Genomic DNA, 21,227 nt, shown 5'->3' with positions numbered 1-21,227 from the left:
TTATTAGCAGCAATGGAACAATCCACAATCAAATTGGACCTGATGCCGCCAATGGAAGTGAAACATGATCATTTTCTAGGGGGGGTTACTGATTTAAGATGAGTCACAAAACAATCCGTAAGTATAAGGCTAAATATATATATATATATATATATATATATATATATATATATATATATATATATATATATATATATATATATATATATATATATATATATATTAAATAAATAAATATATATATATATACATATATATGTGCTAAGCAACACGCTTATTTATTTATATATTTATTCATGTATTTATTTATTAACTTACTTATTACCTGTCTATTTATGTCTAAAATGCCTTTCCTATATATATATATATATATATATATATATATATATATATATATTTACATACATACATGTTTATGTGTGTATTTATGTATATATAGCCTGTTTTGTGATATTTCACTATTCTCTATCTATATTTACACTATCTAGACAAACACAATAAAGAGAAAACTTTATTCCCCCCACAGCACACTGTATGAGTTTATTTATTTAAAATACATTCTCTAAACAATTATTTTGCAACCCTGCGTTGGTGCACGAAAAAAGCGCTAAGGTGAATTCATGCTTTTAAAAAAAAAAAATAATAATATATTTTTTTTAATATACGATATTTGGAGATACTTTTTCACCCTGATTACTTTTTAAAATTAACATTATATTAATAATAAAAAAGATTTTATTGAAACATTTCCTCACAATCAGATCGGGATTCGGTATTTGTATGTTTTCAAAATCAGGTGGTTCAGACTCAGATTACTACTACTAGATTTTGGGGGTTTGAGAGAACTGTAGTAATTCCATTCTTCTGCATTTCCAGTAACATCAAAGACATTAAAGTTGACTTTTTTTTCTGTCAGTGAATTGCAATAGTAAAAACGCACATGACGTAAAGACATTTTGATGGTATTTTATTGTGTTGATAAAATGTGTCTTGAATTCCTCGAATTAGACCAAAACTGACATAATTTACTATTTGTTAACAGGTGCAGATCGTCTCTATGACAACATTGAAGAAATGATAGGGTATCGTCCGTCGTCAGTAATGAAGATTTGCTGGCTTTACGTTACACCTGCTGTTTGTATGGTGAGTGCCATAAATCATGAGGAATGTGCGACTAATTTCCATGAAAACCAGTATGAATTCACATCTGATGATCATTTGACCTCCAAGCTGAAGAATCCCATTTATGAACACTATAAATGTCGAGTTATTTTATTTCTCACAAAGCTTGATCTTGTCATTGTTCTTCTCTCAAGCTTGAAATCACATGCTTGAAATGACAAGAGAAGAGGAACAAGGAAGAGGTGCATGAGAAGAAATTAAGGATTTAAACTTTGTGACGTGAGGAAATTGAGAAAGGTGCTGGTGTCAGTGCCAGGTGGGTTTAGGATGGAAGGGAACACAGAGAACACTAAGAAACATATTCTTACTGTCTGCTGTAAGTGGGTAAGAATCGTGTACTATAAATGTTGCTGCACCTCATTTGTGGTATATTGTTCTAATTGTTGAAAATTCAGACATAAATGCTTACCAGCAAAGAATTCCCTTTTGAAACTAGTCGCTGCGCATTAGAATGAAATGAGAAGCCTTAACCGCCAGAAAACTCATAGTTAGCCTGGGGTCGTCGGTTTACGACAGTTTTGTTCTTAGGCAGCGACATAACGTGATAAAATGTGTTCTATTGCAAATGAATAATACTCTATTTTTCAGACTTGCATCATTTTTTATCATAGTCCTGAAATTCTTAAGGGGGAGTGCCAGCACTTTAATTTTGTAACTAGTTAAGCAGGCTAACATTCATAAAAATCAACAAATTATCTCTCGTCATTAACTCAAATCATGCATAATAATGGCCAAATAGTAACTACTTAATAGTATAACTAGCAAGTAATGAAACAACTGGAACAATGACTGAAAAAATAATTAGCACAGATATGAACTTTGAACGACGTTTACATCTCGAGCGCCACAATGCATGCTGGAAGGCGTGAGACTATACAGTAATTTTTCCGTAACTTGAAAATTTCGTAAGTAGAAGTGTACTTTATATGTCAATTCTCTAATTTGCTCCATGGTCTTCACACAACTACCAAATAGACCCTTTAAAATTGGTCAGTGTCCCAATTTTGTATGAAAGACGTGAGGAAACAAGAGAAAATTATAAGGAAATGGTTTATTAATGTCTTAAAATAAATAAAGCATATCAAAATGTGCCCTGCGCCACTGAAAAATCTCCCTCCACTGCCGTAATAGATGTAATACCTGTGTTTGTCCGCCAGATGGCGGCAAGAGCCCTTTCTACCTGGGCCGAAAGCCGTCCACTTTGTAGTACATTTTTGACTTTAACGTGTGCCCTGTGTGTGTGTGCGTGAGTGAAAATATGTGCCACTTTGCATTTGTAGTTTTTAATCGCTTAAGGGGAATTCAAAATAAAATAATGACTAAGGAAATGCATTTAGTTTTTAGGAGATTTCGTTACTTGGATCTTTTTCATATCTCGAGTAACTCATTTGCATATAAGAAATCGTAACCTGAAACTTTCTTACCTAGAGGCATTCGTAAGTAGAGGTATGACTGTATTCTTATTGGTCTGTTCTACTGGCAAAGGTGGATGAGTTCTCTGTTAGAACATCGTGACTTTGCATGAAATTTAAGTTAGTTGCCTGCGAGTGTGCTGCATTCGGTAGCGCTAGCTGTTTCTTATAGTTGGCTGCTGTGCAAGACTTAAGAGCAACATGGGAAAGTAAAGGCCCATGCCTCCATACTTTTTTAAAATCATTATTACAACATTTCCATCGTAGGTTGCCATTAATATAAAATATCTGTTCTTGTGGTTGGATTTTGTTAAATAGATGTCCTCAAAAGAATATGACCTATTCACTGGTGTGACTTTTAAATGTTTGTTGTTGTTCTTATACATTTCTGGTGTTGAGCAATTTAAAATTTAAAAATCTAATCATTTAGAACATTTTTATAATATAAAAATAGGTTACTGTAGGGCGGCCCGGCATTCGAGTGGATAGCGTGTCTGCCTCATACTTCTGGGGTCATGGGTTCGATCCCTTGTTTCCTCCCACATTCCAAAAAACATGCATGGTAGGCTGATTGGACACTCTAAATTGCCCCTAGTTATGAGTGTGTGTGCATGGTTGTCCCTTTCCTTGTGCCCTGCGATCGGCTGGCCACCGATTCAGGGTGTTGTCCCCCGTCTCTGGCCCGGAGACAGCTGGGATTGGCTCCAAACGTCCTCCACCTGTGCTTGGATTGTTGCTTCACTTCTTTAACACACTTTTCTCTAGCCATTGCAAGGGACTGTTGGCCCTAAGTATGCCTCCACCTTTCTAATTGCCTCTCTTGTGGCCTCGTGTTCTCACTGTGGATTACATCAGCTGCGAATAATGGTTCTTGGGTATTCCGGTCTCACCTCAACTATTAGGGTAGCCATAAATCAACACCTCAATATGCATGCTATAAAAAAATGCAGTCATGCATAGGTCATGAGCGGGGAGGAAAATTGGGAAAAGGCATCATCTTGATGTATTTGCTGTATTTGTTTGTGATTTTAAAATCATTTTTCTACTCTTTTCTGAAAACTGTCAAATGGACTTTATGGAACATATTCATAATAACAAAACTCATGTCCATTGTCTGGCTTGCATTGAACCACAGGAGGGCATTCCATTCAGCGAAGATCATGTAAAACTCTGGAAACTGAAAAGAATCTGTGCAAAACTTCAGTCCTACGTTACACGCTGTTCCGAATTTCCCAACGTGTTGAGACTGTCATGAACTGAGAACCCCTTGTATCAATAATAATGATTATAGTATATTATTATGTGCCCTTATTCAGTCTATGTCAACTTTTCAATTCAACTCAACTCAAATTGGCTCAGAGCAACCATATGGTTTTCCTACCTTTTGAGTATCTCTGACAGTCTTGGTTAAAAATTATAAATTAAAAATCAATACACGTCATATTTTTTTCCATACCTAATTCCACGTACCACTCCTTACGCTCTAAAAGGCTACAGCAATTGTGTGTTCTTGTCCCCGTGCTTTCATGCCACGATGTCCTAAAATGTGGTCCAAAAAGAGGTTGACATCATTTTAAAATAAAAAAAAATCTGAAACCACTGGAGCTAGTTCAATTATTTTTTTAACAGTTCAGGTGTTGAGCATCAAAAGGTTTATTCATTCAAATCTTTAATATGTGGGCTGTCTGTCAAGTTTTTGCCTTCCCCTTTAAATTCTTGGTATCAGGTCCAGGTGTTAGCTAATTAGTTTTCTTTGAATCCAATTTTGAACTGAAGTGTTGGGGGTTGAGTTCACACATGTTTGGGCGTGAATGCATGTCAGATTTACCATATTTTCTCAAATATACATCGTATTTGATGCAAAAAAATGATGACTGAAACGAGGGTACGGGCTACATGTGCACAAATTAGACTTGACATGCACGAAACGCCATAACTCAAAACAATGCGGCTGATACAGTGATTTATTTCAAAATAGAGAAAAGATCTCATCTCATTTTCTGAACCGCTTTATCCTCATTAGGGTCGCGGGGGGTGGTGCTGGAGCAAATCCCAGCTGTCTCCGGGCCAGAGGCGGGGGACACCCTGAATCGGTGGCCAGCCAATCGCAGGCCACAAGGAGACGGACAACCATGCACACTCACACCCATACCTAGGGGCAATTTACAGTGTCCAATCAGTTTACCATGCATGTTTACGGAATGTGGGAGGAAACTGGAGTACCCAGAGTAAACCCACGCAGGCCCGGGGAGAACATGCAAACTCTACATAGGACCCGAGAGCTGTTAGGATGATGCGCTAACCACTCGCACCACTGGGGCCCTCCTAGAGAAAAGATAAACAGATAAAACGCTTAACAAAATGTTTTTTGACGTCTATGAATGAAATTCAAGAAAAAAAAACGTATATTGCATAAACCGTGAAAAACTCACTTACTTATGCCTGTGTTTGCTCGTTCAGGGCGCCGTCATCTTACTTAGGAATGACAAACGAGACCGGTACGGACACACTTCCTGGTTGTACTGCTCACGTGACTTCCTTTTTTAATTTGTCTACGTGCAGGCAACATCCTTTAGGAATGCGCAATCCAGCAATTGATTTATACAGTATCTCAGAACTACCATGTGCGATGGTTTTTCTTAAGATTTTCCCTTCAAAGTAACTCATTTGTGATCCCTATTAAAACCATGAATATAGGGCATCTTATACGAGAGAAATTGTAAAACTCACCTATTTCAAGGCAATTTTAAGGGTACGGCTTATACGCGGAGGCAGCTTTTATGCACGAAAATACTTTACAGTGCCCATAATTGCCCATAATTTTGGCAATTCCTATTAAATATGAAAATTCCAAAAAACATTGAAACTTTATATTCAATATTCCTTTCTCTTTTCAGGGTAATACCGTATTTTCTTGCATAATAGCTGCCTCCGCGTATAAGCCGTACCCTTAAAATTGCCTTGAAATAGTTGAGTTTTGCAATTTCTCTCGGGCACTCCGACGTTTCGTCGAAAGACGTTTGGTCCCCGGACGTTTGGTCCCCGGACGTTTGGTAGAACGGACGGGGCGTCGACCGGACGTTTGGTGGAACGGTCTCTCTCTCTCTCTCTCTCTCTCTCTCATGATTATAATTTTGAGAGCGAGAGATTACCTGGTTGCTTGCTTTCAACAGTAAACTCTCTGTCTCTCTCTCATAATTTGACAGCGAGTGAACCCCGCGACCAAACGTCCGGTCGACCAAACGTCCGGTCGACCAAACGTCCGGTCGACCAAACGTCCGGTCGACCAAACGTCCGGTCGACCAAACGTCCGGTCGACCAAACGTCCGGTCGACCAAACGTCCGGTCACGAAATTATGAACGCGAAATGATATCATTTTTGGGGGGTCACTTCAGAGTCCATTCACAGTCTTTTGAGTATACCAAATTCTGTGCTGATCAGTTTTAACCCATTATTCTTTAGCTTGGTATCCTAAGCATGTATAACAAAAATGCAGCCCACTTAGGCAATCCTTGAAAAATCCGAACATTTGGAAACTTTGCATGGGTATTCTGTAATCTTTCTCAGAAGGAAATCTAGAACAAAACATTTTTCAGCACAATAATGTATTCTGATCTCAAGCCTCTTGTCCATATTTGTTGTCTTAAGCACAACCAATAGATCTAAAACACAAATATTGTGATTTTTAAAAGAAAGTACATTGTTCATTTAAATACATTTCTTCTGTTTAATTCCTTGTATTAAGACAATCCTGTATTGCTGCCTAATGCTAAATTAACTTTTTAAAAATCTGATTTTCTTTCTTTCCTACTTTTCAACTGTTAGTATATTTGGTGAAATCTGACACAAAGCAAAAAGACCTACACAAGCAGACAAAACTGTAAATAGCTTCTGCCCATAAAAAAAAAGTTGAACTGCTTGAGCAAAACCATAATTATATTTGGATTCAGCACATCAAAATCGTCCAGGATAAAATTAAAAAATGCTTTCCCATGCAAAGGTTCCAAGTAGTTGGACAAGCTCTCCATGTTTTCTGTGCTCATCATCCTGAAATCTCGAGGAAAGTGTGCCCAAAGATACAGGAAACTGCAGCCGGGGCCCTATATAAGTGTTAATGAAAGCAAGCTGACCGACAGAAGGCTTTTATCTTTGTTTTGTCTTCTGCTAGGGAACCTTCGTCTTCTCCTTGGTGAGGTATAAGCCTCTCAAATTCAACAAAACCTACGTCTACCCAACCTGGGCCTACGCTTTGGGCTGGTGCCTTGGACTGTTCTGTGTTCTCCTGGTGCCTCTGTGGATCCTCTTTAAAGTGACTCAAATGAAAGGCACAGTGTCGCAGGTATGTGTACTGGATGATGTTAGACACCTGAATTAGGATATATTTTGCTACTGATTAGATATTGACCGATTATGAGTGCCAGTATTTGGCAATTTGATGTATACTGGCATCAGCCTTTTCTAATATGACTAGCCAATGTGAAACAAACAATTTAAAACTGGGTTATTTTGGCTCAGATGCAGCCATGCTTCTCTCCTCTCTTGCCCGAAAATGGGGTAAAATCCAGCTGAAAACAGCATTTATTGATTAAATACAAATACTGGAGTTTTTTAGACATCAGAACCGGGCCCGGAGTATCATTTCCCCAGGAAAAAGACAGCGATGAACGTCGATACGTCCATATACGTCCATACACAAAACGGCAAAAATTGCACAAAATGGGGTAAAATCCACTTCCTAGCAGCATTTATTGATTAAATACAAATACTGGAGCTTTTCAGATGTATATATATATATATATATATATATATATATATATATATATATATATATATATATATATATATATATATATATATATATATATATATATATATATATATATATATATATATATATATATATATATATATATATATACACATACATACATACAACAACATATCAAAAGAAAAAAACATTCTGAACTGTAATCGTGACTGGTTGACTTTATCACACGTGCCATCACTGATTTTCCGCCACGCCCTCCCTAGCAATGTTGACTAAGCTGACTTAGCTTATTTCCTCCATCGACCCAGCTATTGCAGTCATACGTAAGGTGTTTTGTAAGTGATTTGGAGCAATACACGTGCAACATCCTCCAGATTGAGGCCAATGAATTTACGATATGTATCTGAGAGTTATACAGTAATCCCTCAAACATCGCAGTTAATGTACACCAGACATGACCGCGATAATCGAAAGAGCGCGAAGTAGGGTCACTCCTATTCCAACTACTTTTTTTTTGCAGTGTTGAGTCCTGTTAGCAGGAGTGGCTTTTGCTTACAAGTTTCAGTGTGGATTTTCACATTTTTATGAACTTGAAAAAAAAAAAATAATGGCAGAAAAAAAAATGCAAAGCAGTGAATTCGCGATAATTGAGGGAAGACTATTGAAGAAAAAAATTGTAGTAACCCAGGGGTGTCTAAACTATTCCACAAAGGGAACAGAGTGGGCGCAGGTTTTTGCTCCAACTGACGCAGCACAAATAGTTTTATCAATGAGCTTTCTACTGAAACAAGCAGCACATGAATGCAATCAAATAATTACACTTTTAAGAAACCACATTGGTGAAAATGTGGATTGGAATGGTTGTATTGAAAACCTGCATCCACTGTGGCCCTTCAGGACCGGTTTGGACACCCATATAGTAAGCTATTGAGGTAAAGCATACAAGTCAGCAAAATGTGATGCATGCTCATGAGGGAGAAAAAGCCCAATGATCCACTTTTGAGAAACATTCTGAGCAGTCCCTAAATATAATAATATTTAAGAAATGTCACTGGTCTTAGCCATGCACACTTTAGAACCATTTACTGACTGGAGAAAAAAAGTGCTAACCATTTCCATGACTTTGGACCCTGGCCAAATCTTGAAGTTACTGTATTTTTGGATTGGATTGGATAACTTTATTCATCCCGTATTCGGGAAATTTCATTGCCACAGTGGCAAGAGGGTGAGAATACAGATACAGGAAAGGCATTTTAGACATAAATAGATATGTAATAAGTAAGTTAATAAGTAAATAAAGAAATATACATATACATAAATAAGTGTTTTGCTTATATATATACATGTATATATGTATATATATGTGTGTATATATGTATATATATGTGTATATATGTGTGTGTGTATATTTATATATATATATATATGTATATACATATATATACATATATATATGTATATACATATATATACATATATATGTATATATATATATATATATATATATATATACATATATACATATATATACATATATACATACATGAATCCAGAGCTAGTTCACATTACAATTTGTGTATTGAATTCTAAAGTTATTTAGATAGAAATAAACAATTTTAAAAGGTTTGCGGCCGTATAAGATCCCAGTGAAGCTGGAGCTGACTCGCATCTAATTGTCTGCTATGGGGGATATTTGTAATGTGACAAACTATTGCAACAGTTGACATCAATGCTAACAATAAAAACTAAATGCTGACGTTGCCAGTTGTGAGTTGGCAACCAGCATGTTGACTACCTCCTGCGGGACAGCTTATTTAAAATTTAGCAACCATTCGGTCATCTTTGTCACTTATTAAATTTTAACTTCTTAATCACTGAAGGCACAGAGTGAAACAACACAAATATGCCCGGCATTTTTTGTACCATGCGTTTCAAAATAAATAAATAAGTAAATAAAACAAATATACATTCATGTCCCATTTTTTTACACAAAAAAGTACCCATGATATGAAAAACGAGTGTATGTTTGAAATAATAATAGGATTAAGAGCATGGAACAACTCCATGGAATTTAGGCTGAGCTATTTTCCTAGTAACCCGTTTGAGTTTTGGTGCTTTGTTTTGTTTCTGCCGCTCTGCAGCACTGGGACCAGAGCTGTAAATGTTCTTTGGTTTAGTCGTCAAGCTGGGCCACAATAGGCTTGGTGGAGCTTTAATCATTCATCTGTCACCAGTGGTTGGGATGCCAAACCCCTTGAGTGTGGGGTCATTTGTGGCTAGCCTGGATGTTGCCAAGGGAACAATGCTGCTCATTTCAACGTAGTGGTCTCCAACCTATGGCTCTGGAGCCACATATGGTGTCATCATCTTAATGCCATGGCTCTTAAAAATGAATTATTTCATTTAAATTAGGTCATTCCTTTTCAAATCCAACTCAACATTTGAAGAATACACCATCAAAATAAAACCATTTCATTTTGTCACTTGAAATATGCATTATGAGCTGCATTATGCGACACCTGACAGGAAGGTCTTGAGGTTCACCACAGCGAACCTGTAGAATCGCCAAGAATTTATAAAAACAACTGAGGAGGTCTTACAAATAAATGTAATTACATTTCTAAAAACGTTTTGAAAATACAGCGGGGCCTCCGTTTTTGAACGGCCCAGAGTTCAAACAAATCGGAGTTCGAAGGAAAATTTCGAGATTATTTTTGCTTCTATTTTCGAAAGAAAATGTAAAAAAAAATTGCTTTTAATATGGTGGTTAGCACGTCGGCCTCACAGCTCTGAGGTCCTGGGTTCAAATCCAGGGTCGATCCACCTGTGTGGAGTTTGCATGTTCTCCCCGGGCCAGCCTGGGTTTCCTCCGGGTTCACTGGTTTCCTCCCACATTCCAAAAAAAAACATGCATGGTGGGCTGATTGAACACTCTTAATTACCCCTAGGTATGCGTGAGAGTGTGAAAGGTTGTCAGTCTCCTTGTACCTTGTGATTGTTCTGCCAACGCTTCAGGGTGTCACTCTCTTTTGGCCCGAAAGTCAGCTGGGATAGGCTCCAGTACCCCCGGCAAACCGTTGGCTTTTCTTACACAATTAGAATAGTTATGGACATGTCTGTGCTGGTGTCGTGGTGGAGCGTTATTCCAAAGCAGACATGAAAGAAACACACAGGGGTAGTGTATGGACTTTCTTTATTGTTGCCAGGGAGGAGAATCTCTTTGGGAAACTATAATAAAGAACAGCATATTAAAAGAAACACACTGCCATGCATATAGAGCTCATCTAAAATGAAAATCGTAAAACATGGGATTGCAGTTACTATGGAGTTGGAACATTTATGGTTGGCATTTCATCATAAACCTTTTGTTAAAATAAAATAAAAAAGTTTATTAAGTTTTAAGTCAAGTCCTGACTATTGAACTCTTATTGCAAAATCCAGCTGCACTCAACGAGGCTAGTGAATAAATGCCTTGTGGCAGTTCGAAAGAGAATTAGTAGTTGCCAGCCAATCGCAGGGCACACTGAAATGGACAAACACTTATATCACAATCACAACGCCACCGAGTGGGAATAGAACCCAGACTGCCCGCACCGATGTCAGGCGGAAAAACCACTGCACTGTCACTCTGTCCGATTTTATTGTATTTCACACAATAATGTCATGTTAGGTTGGCCGTACCATTTTTTTTTCTTGGCCCAAATGGGAAACCGTTAATTTGGGGCCCTGTCACCATTTACTTCATTCAGACACATTTGTCTATATTAACTGCTTTTTACCTAACTGCAGTTATTTTTGGAATACTGTGCATCCATTATACTTGATACACGTACCAATAATGCATTTTCCCTAAACATTGTTTTTAATAGGTCACTTTTATTTATTTATTTTTTACCAAATGATTAACTTAATGTTACTGTCCAAGTTGATCATTTTTTTCACTAAAATCCCCTTGTTTATTTTTTGCTGAAGAAAATGAAATTTCCTTTCATTTACACGGCCATCAATCAATTTTGAAACAATCTAATGTTCCGTACTCTTGTAGTCTAGCGGTGTTACTGAGTGGCAACCCAAGCATTAGGAAATAAGATCTCTATGTTATAAAACCCTGCAAAACAGAGCATCTCATCCCTCCTTTTCTGAACCGCTTTATCCTCAGTAGGGTCGCGGGGGTGCTGGAGCCTATCCCAGCTGGCTCCGGGCCAGAATCGGTGGCCAGCCGATCGCAGGGCACAAGGAGACCGTGTGCGGTCGATTGGTCGCCGGTCTTTTGGTCGGCGTCTTTTAGTCGCCGGTCTTTTGGTCGGCGTCTTTTGGTCGCCGGTCTTTTGGTCGCGTTTTTTTGGTCACCCCGACCGCGACAACGGGCGACCAAAAGACCGGCGACCAAAAGACCGACGACCAAAAGACCGACGACCAAAAGACCGACGACCAAAAGACCGGCGACAAAACAAGGTAAAACAACACGGTCTACGCATCAATAAAAGCCAACAATGGCCATGAGCAGTTTCACTGAGCCGACGTGTGAGTGTATGAGTTTGTATGTACATGAGTTGTCCCCTTAGGAAGGGACGTCAGTCAGGGTGTTAACAAGTTCTCCAACAAAAAACAATAAAAGTCCGGGAAATTTGGAGCTTTTCTTTAGCCTAATAATTACTAGGGCATTAAGTATGACTAAATAATATTTCGCAGTTTGTATGCAGGGAATTTGAGCAACGATTTAAATGGTAATTATCACTTACCTTCCGGGCTACCAAAAGATCGGCGACCAAAAGACCGGCGACCAATCGACTGTGTACAACCATTCACACTCACACCCATACCTAGGGGCAATTTAGTGTCCAATCAGCCTATCAAGCATGTTTTTGGAATGTGGGAGGAAATCAGAGTACCCGGAGGAAACCCACGCATGCCGGGGAGAACATGCAAACTCCACACAGGTGAATCAACCTGGATTTGAACCCAGGTCTCCCACTGAGAGGCCGGCACGCTAACCACTCATTCACTGGGCCTAATTAAAACACGATTAATGAAAAAAAATGTAATCACTTGACAGCAAAAATATACAGTCTTGTGTGCTTCTTGGGCAACTTTGGAAGAGCCCTAAAGCCATCTGGAAATATCAAATGAACTGGATTTGGGTATTTTTAGATAACCTGTGTATTTCTGTGTCTCCACAGAATCTCAAACAGCTTTGTCGTCCAGAAAGCAAGTCCCACAACTCCACAAAGCAACCTGAGCAATGTCCACTGAACCCCAGCAAAGCACTGGCTCCTGTCGCCAATGAGTACAAAGGAAGCGGTGGAGTTGAAATGGAGGTGCAAGTATGAGACCATGAACATTATAGAGTTTTGCAAGCTGTGTGGTTATAAGTTCTTGTGCCACTAGAAGAGACATCTCTTAATATATCTCCAATTATTACTTAGTGGTTATTGCCTTCCAGTAGAGAAAGTTCACTTTAATCATTTGTCAGTTTGCCAACAATAAGGTGGGAACAATTTGAATGTAAGCAGTGTGGTGCTACTGTACTGTTTTCATCAGAATTGATCAAAAAACTCAATTTTAAGCACTATATCATGTTTAACAGGAATATGTCTCATATCATATGTGCCTGTTTAAACTCTCGTGCAGCTGTGCAAACTCTGAATTATTCGATTTTGCAACAAAACACTATATTTTGCCTGTTTTATGGCATGAAAAGAAAATATTCTGGCTCATTTAACTAACATCTGAAATGTGTTTTCACGGCATGAATTTCACTCAAAATTTAACAATTCGTGTGAGAATAGGCTTAACTCCTCATTGACTGTTTTGTCTATCCATCACTGCCATTTTGTTCTTTTAAAGCAGGGAAGTCCAAACTCTTTTTCTCATTCAGAAAAATTCAACAGGCACAACAGGCAAATTTAAATTCTTCAGCTTAAATTTGTTAAACAGATCAGAATGGGGTAAAATTAAAAAAAGTTGTACCGATATTAACTCGTTGATAGTAATAGACGTCCAATCCATTTTCACTGGGAGGGATTGGACGTCTATTGCCGAACAAGAAACATGATTATTGGATGCCAATGAGTTAAAACCTAATCCAAAACTATATGGATTTTTTTTAAACTATATTTATATTTACATAACTGAAGCAAACTTTGCAGAACGAAGAGTAAATGTCAAGCAACAGCAAAAAAAGTCAAGAGAATCACAACCGAAATGGATCAATTCATCACATTACATTATTTTTAAAAATATATACTGTTTATTTTTGGAAAACAATATACTGAAATTCTACAGTTTCCTACTTTGATTTCTACACGTCATGTTTTGGACACCACTGTTTAAAAGGATGGAACAAACTGCAGATTTTGCATTAAACATATCAGCAGGCTGGACTTTTTATTCTTTAATACACAGATTTTAAGAGGATTGGATGGACAGATTTTTATATATACTAAATTAAGACTTTTTGTAAAATTAAAAACCAGCAGATTTGTGGAATCATAATGTAGATATTACTTGTTGCACCGAATCTTTTTTAGAACTTCAAATTAACCAATTAATTCACCAATTCTGCCTTTTAAAAAATGTTTACTGACAACATAGTGTTAATGTCTTTTGCTACCCTCAGCAATAGGTTATCAAATGTTTCTGAATTCATCTTACATCTTGCTTTTATTTTGTTTTTTTAATTTTCACATTCATTGATGGCGATAGAATTTTTTTTCTTGCTCCAAATACAGTTTTGTGTTTTGATGTATAAAGTACATAAAATACATTTTATTACATAGCGTCTGCTTACATATGTAAGTTCAATAGTACTGAAATGAATCATGGCATGCACACATAAGAAAGATGTTGAGTAAGAGGGTGTGGGCCGCTGCACGGACTTGCCGGCAGTCCTAACCTCTGTAATTTGATACCTTAGTGCATAACAGTGTCTTAAGTACTGCAAAACAAATTCACTTGCTATCAAGATTACTGAGTGGCTCCCATAAATCTGAAATGTATTCTGCAAATAAAAAAATGAACAAACCGTGTGTTTTGTGAAGAAAAAAGTCTGAAACATCAGAAGTTTAAATTATGTGTCCAAAGGTACAATGTTGCAGTCAGACCTGCTATATTCATTCAATATAAGCATTGTCTTAATGTCACATTGCTAAGAGGCAATATTCCCTCAAATTTTTTATATGCCTGGGCATACGAACAACCTCCCCGAGCACACTGAGGACCACTGTGAGCAACATCAGAAGTGCTCACTGTGGACACACACCAGTATCGCACTTGCCATAGCAGGTCCATTTCTACTACCCATAAATTATCTAGTCGCAATAAAATGCAATGAGTTTATATACATTAATAAAACATCTGTAAAAAAATAACTAGAATATGCGCAAATCTGACTTCAATTTTATCTTATTTTTCACTTATCTTCATTCAAACGACTTTTCTTCTGAATGTGTTGCTTGAGGTAGTCCATATTTTTCCATCAGAAAACTCACAACTTTAGTTTCATTGCATGTTTTGCAAAGGTGACCATTCTCACTCGAAAAAGAAAATCTGTCACCCAGTTTCACAGCTTGTACTTCTATTTTCACATACTCTGACAGTCATTCCAACTTAAAAGAACTGAAAATCTTTTTACTTTGGTTTGGGGAGTCGACGTATCACATTCACTTTAGCAGAGTTAGCAATAGTGTCACTTAACTCCACTGTACTGTACTGTCAATGAAATTTGCAGTGCGTTCACTGCGCTGGATCGGTTTTCTTGTTCACTGAGAGTGTACGACCAGTGCACAATTGCAACGTTGCGCAGCTTAGAGGGAATGTTGGCAAGAGCGGTGCTGATGTGTATCCCAATTCACAATAGGCCAAACATGTACTACATACAGCCTTAACTGGTTACTAACAGAGCATATTCAGACTTCTCAATTTTTTTTACTCCTCTTCTATAGGTAGAAAACTAAGAGATATTGAAAGAAAGGACAACAGAAAAAACTGAAAAACTTACAATACACAAAGTGCTTGGTGGAGAACGTGAGCATAGGTGCTCCTCCGGCCGCTCATTGGAGACATTGAAAATTCAAGATTTGCAGTCTCTGTCTGTCAGATGGCGTCCTGGCGAGACACAGCTGTTATTGATATAAGAGCCTGGAGTGAGGAATTGGGGAAGAAGATGAAGGTCGTGGCACAAAGTGAGAGGATCTGATGGTTGCAGATTACATTCCCTTCAGGAGATAATAGCTGTGTACAAGGGTGACAGATTAGCATTGTTTTGGATTAGCAGAGCGCTAGTTTTCCCATTTCATGCAAGGATGCTTAGACACCCAATTAATCTGGATTATTTATGCCTTCCTTACCCAGGCTAACCTGTCAATTTCATGTCCCAAAATTAATGTACACTTGATTGTTGGCATTGGCAGTCCGACCCGATACCTGCAATTAGATGAGAAGTTTAACCAATTGTGAACATGTTGCTGATATTGCCCTTCAAGGTTCACAATGGATCAGAAATCCGACAGTCCCAATCATCAGAAAGCCCATTATTAGGGTCCAATTGTACATAACTGTCTTCCACGTCCTCGACGGAAAGCAAGTTCCCATCAGCCCACTCTTTACCCAATTAGGCTAAATGTATTGAGTCACTGGGCAGCCTGGTGGCTTGAGTAATTAGCATGCAAGACATGCTAGGTAGGCTGATTGGACACTAAATTGCCCTTACGTACGAGTGTGAGCGTGAATGGTTGTTTGTCTCCTTTTGCCCTACGATTGGCTGGCCACCAATTCAGGGTGTCCCCCACCTTGTGCCCGAAGGCAGCTGGGATAGGCTCCAGCAACCCACCCTATTGAGGATAAAGCGGTTCCGAAGTTCAGAAATTTCTGACAGTATTAACCTCCTAGGACAGGGGTGGGCAAACTATTCCACAAAGGGCCGCAGTGGGTGCGGGTTTTCATTCCAATCCATAAAGAGGACACCTTTTCACCAATCTGGTGTTCTACAAGTGCAATCAGTGGATTGCAGTCAGGTGCTTCTTGTTTTCTGCAGAAATCTTATTGGTCAAAGTGTCTGTGCTGGATCGGCTGGAACAAAAACCTGCACCCACAGTGGCCCTCGAGGACCGATTTGCCCACCCATGTCCTAGGAACAGCCGTCCACATGTGTGGATATCACATTTTTGGTTGTCACAAGACTACAATGTTAAATTTGGACTACAAGGGCCTGGCGTCCACTCATGATGTGGACATCATTTTTCTCAGAAACTACATCATCTAAAAAGATAATTTGTTTTTACACTGAACAGGTCCCAATTAGCCTAAATATCAAAGAGAACATAAAAATGCATACCTTGCAAGAGTTTGGGTCTTAGGAGCTTAATTGCCACTGCATGTATTTCTGCTTCTCTCAAGCTGCTCTCTGCAATTACATTACTGTGATGATTTCACTCAGGGCCTCTTATGACACACATGATACACAATTTCGACCATCGTTTTTATGTTTTCCGATGCATCCCCTTTCAAGATGTTATCCAAGGTGGTCTTCAAATTCTCATCTACCTGAGCCCATCTGCGGTCCGTCATTGGTGGTAAGTTCAAGCGCAGTTTCCGCTCAAAGTCTTTTTGGACTTTCAGGTTTGGCAATTCTTCCTGTGCTCTAGGCAGGTTGAGCGGCAGGTCTGGGGCACTGTGGTTTGACTGCAGGCCCTGGTCCTTCTCGACCGACTGACGGACAACAATAATAAACTCAGAGAGAAAGGCCTCAAATTCTTTGTAGACCGAGAATGCTGAAATTCTGGTTCATCCTGAGTCTCTACTGCCCCAATCACTACAATGTATTTGTGTGTGTTCATATGCTGTCTTGTTAGGTATTCGTTTGGTTAGGCTTTATTTATTGTTTTCCCCCTGTGTGACCCGTTGTTGTGATTGCTCATTGTGCCCAAGTGTTTCTGATTGTCTCATCAACCCATGTTTTGCTTTAAATCCCGTGTATTTGTCAGTCCTTGTCGGATCGTGTAAACTTGTGTTTACGTGTGCTCTCCCCATGTTCAGTGCTCCTCTTTTTCCTGCGTCTTCCCCATCATGTTTGGTTTTGACATTTTTTTTTGTTTTTGAGAAATTTCTGACAGTATTAAAGTTTTGTTAGTGCACTGACCGTCACTCCCAATCCCTGCCTGCCCACCTGCATTTGGTCCTACCACACTTCACACACATAAAACAGAGCAATCTGGTCAGGACTGACGTATACACAGGGTTTAAATCGACAGACAAGGTTTGACAATCCGAAACACCTGGGTCACACGAGAGGCCGTGAGCAGGACAGGGAAATGACAGGTGAACTCAATGGACAATCACAAAGACAGGTCACACAGGGAATAAACCCATCAAACCTAAGCATAACGTTAGCTTCCTCCTTACACTTACGCACCTGTGCGAATGGAATCCATTTTTATATGTTGTTCTTCATTTTAATACAGTAATAAATCCTTTTATTAAAATGTTCTCTCATATTTTGCATCTAATATCTTTCATACAAAATTGGGACACTCAGATTGTTTTGAAAGGGTTTGATTGGTAGATTTTTTTAGGACTGTGAAACAAATTAGAGAAATTAGAAGAATCTGAGAAATACTGCTCTATGAGAAATCCAATATATATATATATATATGTATGTATATGTATATGTGTGTATATATATATGTATATATATGTATATTTATGTATATATATGTATATATATATATGTACATATATACATATATATATGTATATATATGTATATATATATATATATATATGTATATATATATATATATAATATATATATATATATATATATATATATATATATATATATATATATATATATATATATATATATATATATATATATATATATATATATACCTAATCCTTTACAGCGAATTTTGATCTTATGAAAATGATGTGATTGGACCCAAATTCCGATTACATGATCGGATTTCGGACATCACTAACTCAAATAGTAATAAAGAAAAAAGAACAAAAAAACAAATTGATAATGTCATGAGTGACTAAATAAAATACAAATAATAATAAATAAATAAAACATTAAAAAATAAATTAAAACCAATTATAAGGAATTGAAAATGGAAAAAGGATAAAGACAACAATTCAAATATTACATCTCTCATAACTTAACATGGCTTAAGTTGCTCTTGACAGCAATTAAATAATTGGACATCTTTTTTTAATATATAAATTTCCCTGTTTCCTAACTACTACAAAACATGCTTGAGATTGTTGTGAATGTGTTAAGCTAATTATAACTCTTGGACTTTAGTGACCACAGTTCCTGAAAGGGTTAACTTGTGTGGGGAAAAAATCAAGCTCGTAAAAAGGTACAGCTAAATAGCTCAATACAATGAAATTCGATGAGAAAGAAAGTGACGTCTGTACATCTGGAAGGGTTTACAGGGCCACTACAGTGAGTGCCATTGTGTAGAGATTAAGAAACATCGAACAGTGGCGTAATTTTTCCCAATAAGGATTCGAGACAAATTTTAAAACGTTTATATACAAGCGCCAAAAGTATTTGCCCACCTGCCTTCATCCCTTATGAATTTTAGTGGCACCCCATTCCTAATCTATAGGTGTTAATATTTCGTATGTTGGCCTCTCTCCTTTGAAGGCACAACAGCTTCAACTATTTTGGGAAGGCTTTGTACAAGGTTTAGGAGTGTGTTCATGTGAATTGTTAGAACAGAGGTAGGGAACCTATGGCTCGGGAGCCACATATGGCTCTTTTGATGGGTTAATATATGGCTCTCCGCTAACCTGTGAGGTGAACTTTAGAAACAGCTGGTGAGAAAGTGCAGGAATAGGAGCGTTACGTTGGTATTATGGCATTGACACGACCTCCAGCGCCTTCTAATCCCAATAGATATTCTCATTGATACTTATTGATTAGCAACAACGTAACAATGTTGTCAAAATAATTCAGAGACTTTTTGTACTTTAAAAATGGTGAAGTGACTAAAAAGGCATTTTCATGTATGTTGACTTTTAAATTCAGAGCATGGCTCTCAAGCATTAACATTTAAAAAATATGAATTGTTTATGGCTCTCTCCATCAAAAAGGTTCCGGACCCCTGTGTTAGACCCTTCCTTCCAAAGCAATTTGGAATTCAATTTCATACAAAATGATTTTGTCAGATTGGGAACGGGATTTTGCATACCAAAAACTAAATATATGTACATGTCTTTATGCAGGCCTGGTTCCAGCTATGGGCAATGTGGGCAACATACCCAGACCTTAATCTTTGTGGGGGTGCATGGCCGAGTTCATGAAGCCGCCCTGATATTTATTGCTGGATGTGGCACTCCACTTTTGGGTTTACCAGTCCAGTTACACTTTATGTTGTGTGTAGATTCAATGTTCATGACAATCGTTCTCTAAAGGTTTCTCGAGCTTTGGGACGCTTGTAAAGTGTTTCTCGCACCACATTTTTGCTGAAACTAGTAGTAGAGCTGTTTTAATCCCACCCTTCTACTTGAAATTGAACATTTGCATATTTTGTGTGCAAAAATTTATAAAACGCAATCAAAATCAGAGACAATCTGCTCCGCAGTGGATTTTGTCCCCGCACATTACAACAATAAGCACGTGAAAAAAAATACCCAATAAATATATGATTATACATTAATAATGACAGTCATGTTTTAAGTTAAATCACAATTTAATGTCAGGAGTGAAAAGGGCGAAAGACATTTAAAACATCTGATGCAGTCTGAGCACTGAATTCAGATTATGCATTTTTTAAAAATATTTTTTAAAATTTAAATAGTGTATTCTATTTGTGTGCTTTGAGGATTCTGCAATTTATATTGGTGTTTATATGTTGTTTATGTATATATGTCTGGTAACCAATTCAAGGTGTCCTCGGCTTGCTGCCCATTTTTGGCTGGGATAGGCTCCAGCACCCCCCGCACACTTTGTGAGGTTAAGCGGCACGGAAAATGAATGAATGTATGTTGGGTAGTGGTTGGGGGGGGGGGGCAAGACGGGTTTCCGCCCAGGGTGCAAAATTAGCTAGGACCGCCTCTGTCTGCAGAACGCAGATGAAAAGCCTTCGTCAAGGAGTGTTGAAGCAGCAGATTGTGGACAATCATTGTATTATGAGTTATGAATGGGATGTCACTGTAATTCATAAATGAATCACAGCCATAGTATTTAGAAATCCTACACTTATAGTAATTTAACGATTCCCATAACGTTTGTGATAGTTTCTCATGCTAACAAAAGTTGAACTTGAAACTTTGAGTAGTATTTTTACTTAGTATATATATAAATCATTATTTTAAAGAAAACGGTGTTTTTTGTTTTGTTTTCTTGGTTATGGCTGTCTGATAATTACATTCGTTTTATGATGTTAATTATTAAAATGGGGGAAACTATCACAAAAAAATCATGAGAAGGGTGCAAATACTTTTTCAAAACACTGTATGGATATGTTTAGCGATATCTTTGGGATTTTTAAAAAAAAATCAGTGCTGATTATGGTCATATTTGTATATATCAAATAAAACTTTTTTACAATGTAACATCAGTCACGTGTCCCTCAAAAGTGAGGGAAACTTTTTTTCTTTATTTTTTTATTTTTATTATTTATTTATTACTTTTTATGCAATCATTTTTGTGACGCAATGTAATGACCTTTACTTTTGAAGAGAAACGTTATGAAACAAATTACATCCTCTCAGACGCGGACAGGTTTCGTGATAAGAGAGAGATTGTTTTCGGAAAATATTTCAAATCCCAAGGATGGATTTCCATGAATGGTTAGCAGGATTTTATTTTGAAGGGTGGCATCGACGCGCGTTGTTAGCGCGTAACTGTCAT

General features: G+C 37.7%; 1 protein-coding gene and 1 long non-coding RNA gene across 7 annotated transcripts in view; one reads left to right on the top strand and one right to left on the bottom strand.

Moving 5' to 3' along the window:
- The window catches only part of LOC144075099 (sodium- and chloride-dependent GABA transporter 2-like), a 43,371-nt gene extending 30,647 nt beyond the window's left edge, over window positions 1–12,724 (top strand). For 5 of the 6 annotated variants that reach the window (XM_077601852.1, XM_077601849.1, XM_077601850.1 and 2 more), the window contains exons 14-16: window positions 1,043–1,143; window positions 6,764–6,934; window positions 12,544–12,724. In XM_077601852.1, the coding sequence (XP_077457978.1) occupies window positions 1,043–1,143; window positions 6,764–6,934; window positions 12,544–12,693 (422 nt within the window). In that variant the 3' untranslated portion in view covers window positions 12,694–12,724. Of the gene's footprint in view, window positions 1–1,042; window positions 1,144–1,316; window positions 1,439–6,763; window positions 6,935–12,543 lie in introns of those variants that run through there. The other variant, XR_013300467.1, reaches the window with a different exon arrangement.
- Window positions 12,725–13,682: 958 nt separating this feature from the next.
- Window positions 13,683–17,175, bottom strand: LOC144075102 (uncharacterized). Its single transcript, XR_013300468.1, has 3 exons — window positions 16,698–17,175; window positions 15,712–15,787; window positions 13,683–15,595 (listed from the first exon to the last, which is right to left on the bottom strand). It is a non-coding gene; the product is annotated as an uncharacterized LOC144075102 (long non-coding RNA).
- Window positions 17,176–21,227: the final 4,052 nt, after the last annotated feature.

Source organism: Stigmatopora argus, chromosome 6, assembly GCF_051989625.1.
Source record: "Stigmatopora argus isolate UIUO_Sarg chromosome 6, RoL_Sarg_1.0, whole genome shotgun sequence".
Lineage (NCBI taxonomy): Eukaryota > Metazoa > Chordata > Actinopteri > Syngnathiformes > Syngnathidae > Stigmatopora > Stigmatopora argus.
The sequence above is the reverse complement of the archived record's forward strand: the minus strand, read 5'-3'. Positions and strand labels throughout refer to the sequence as shown.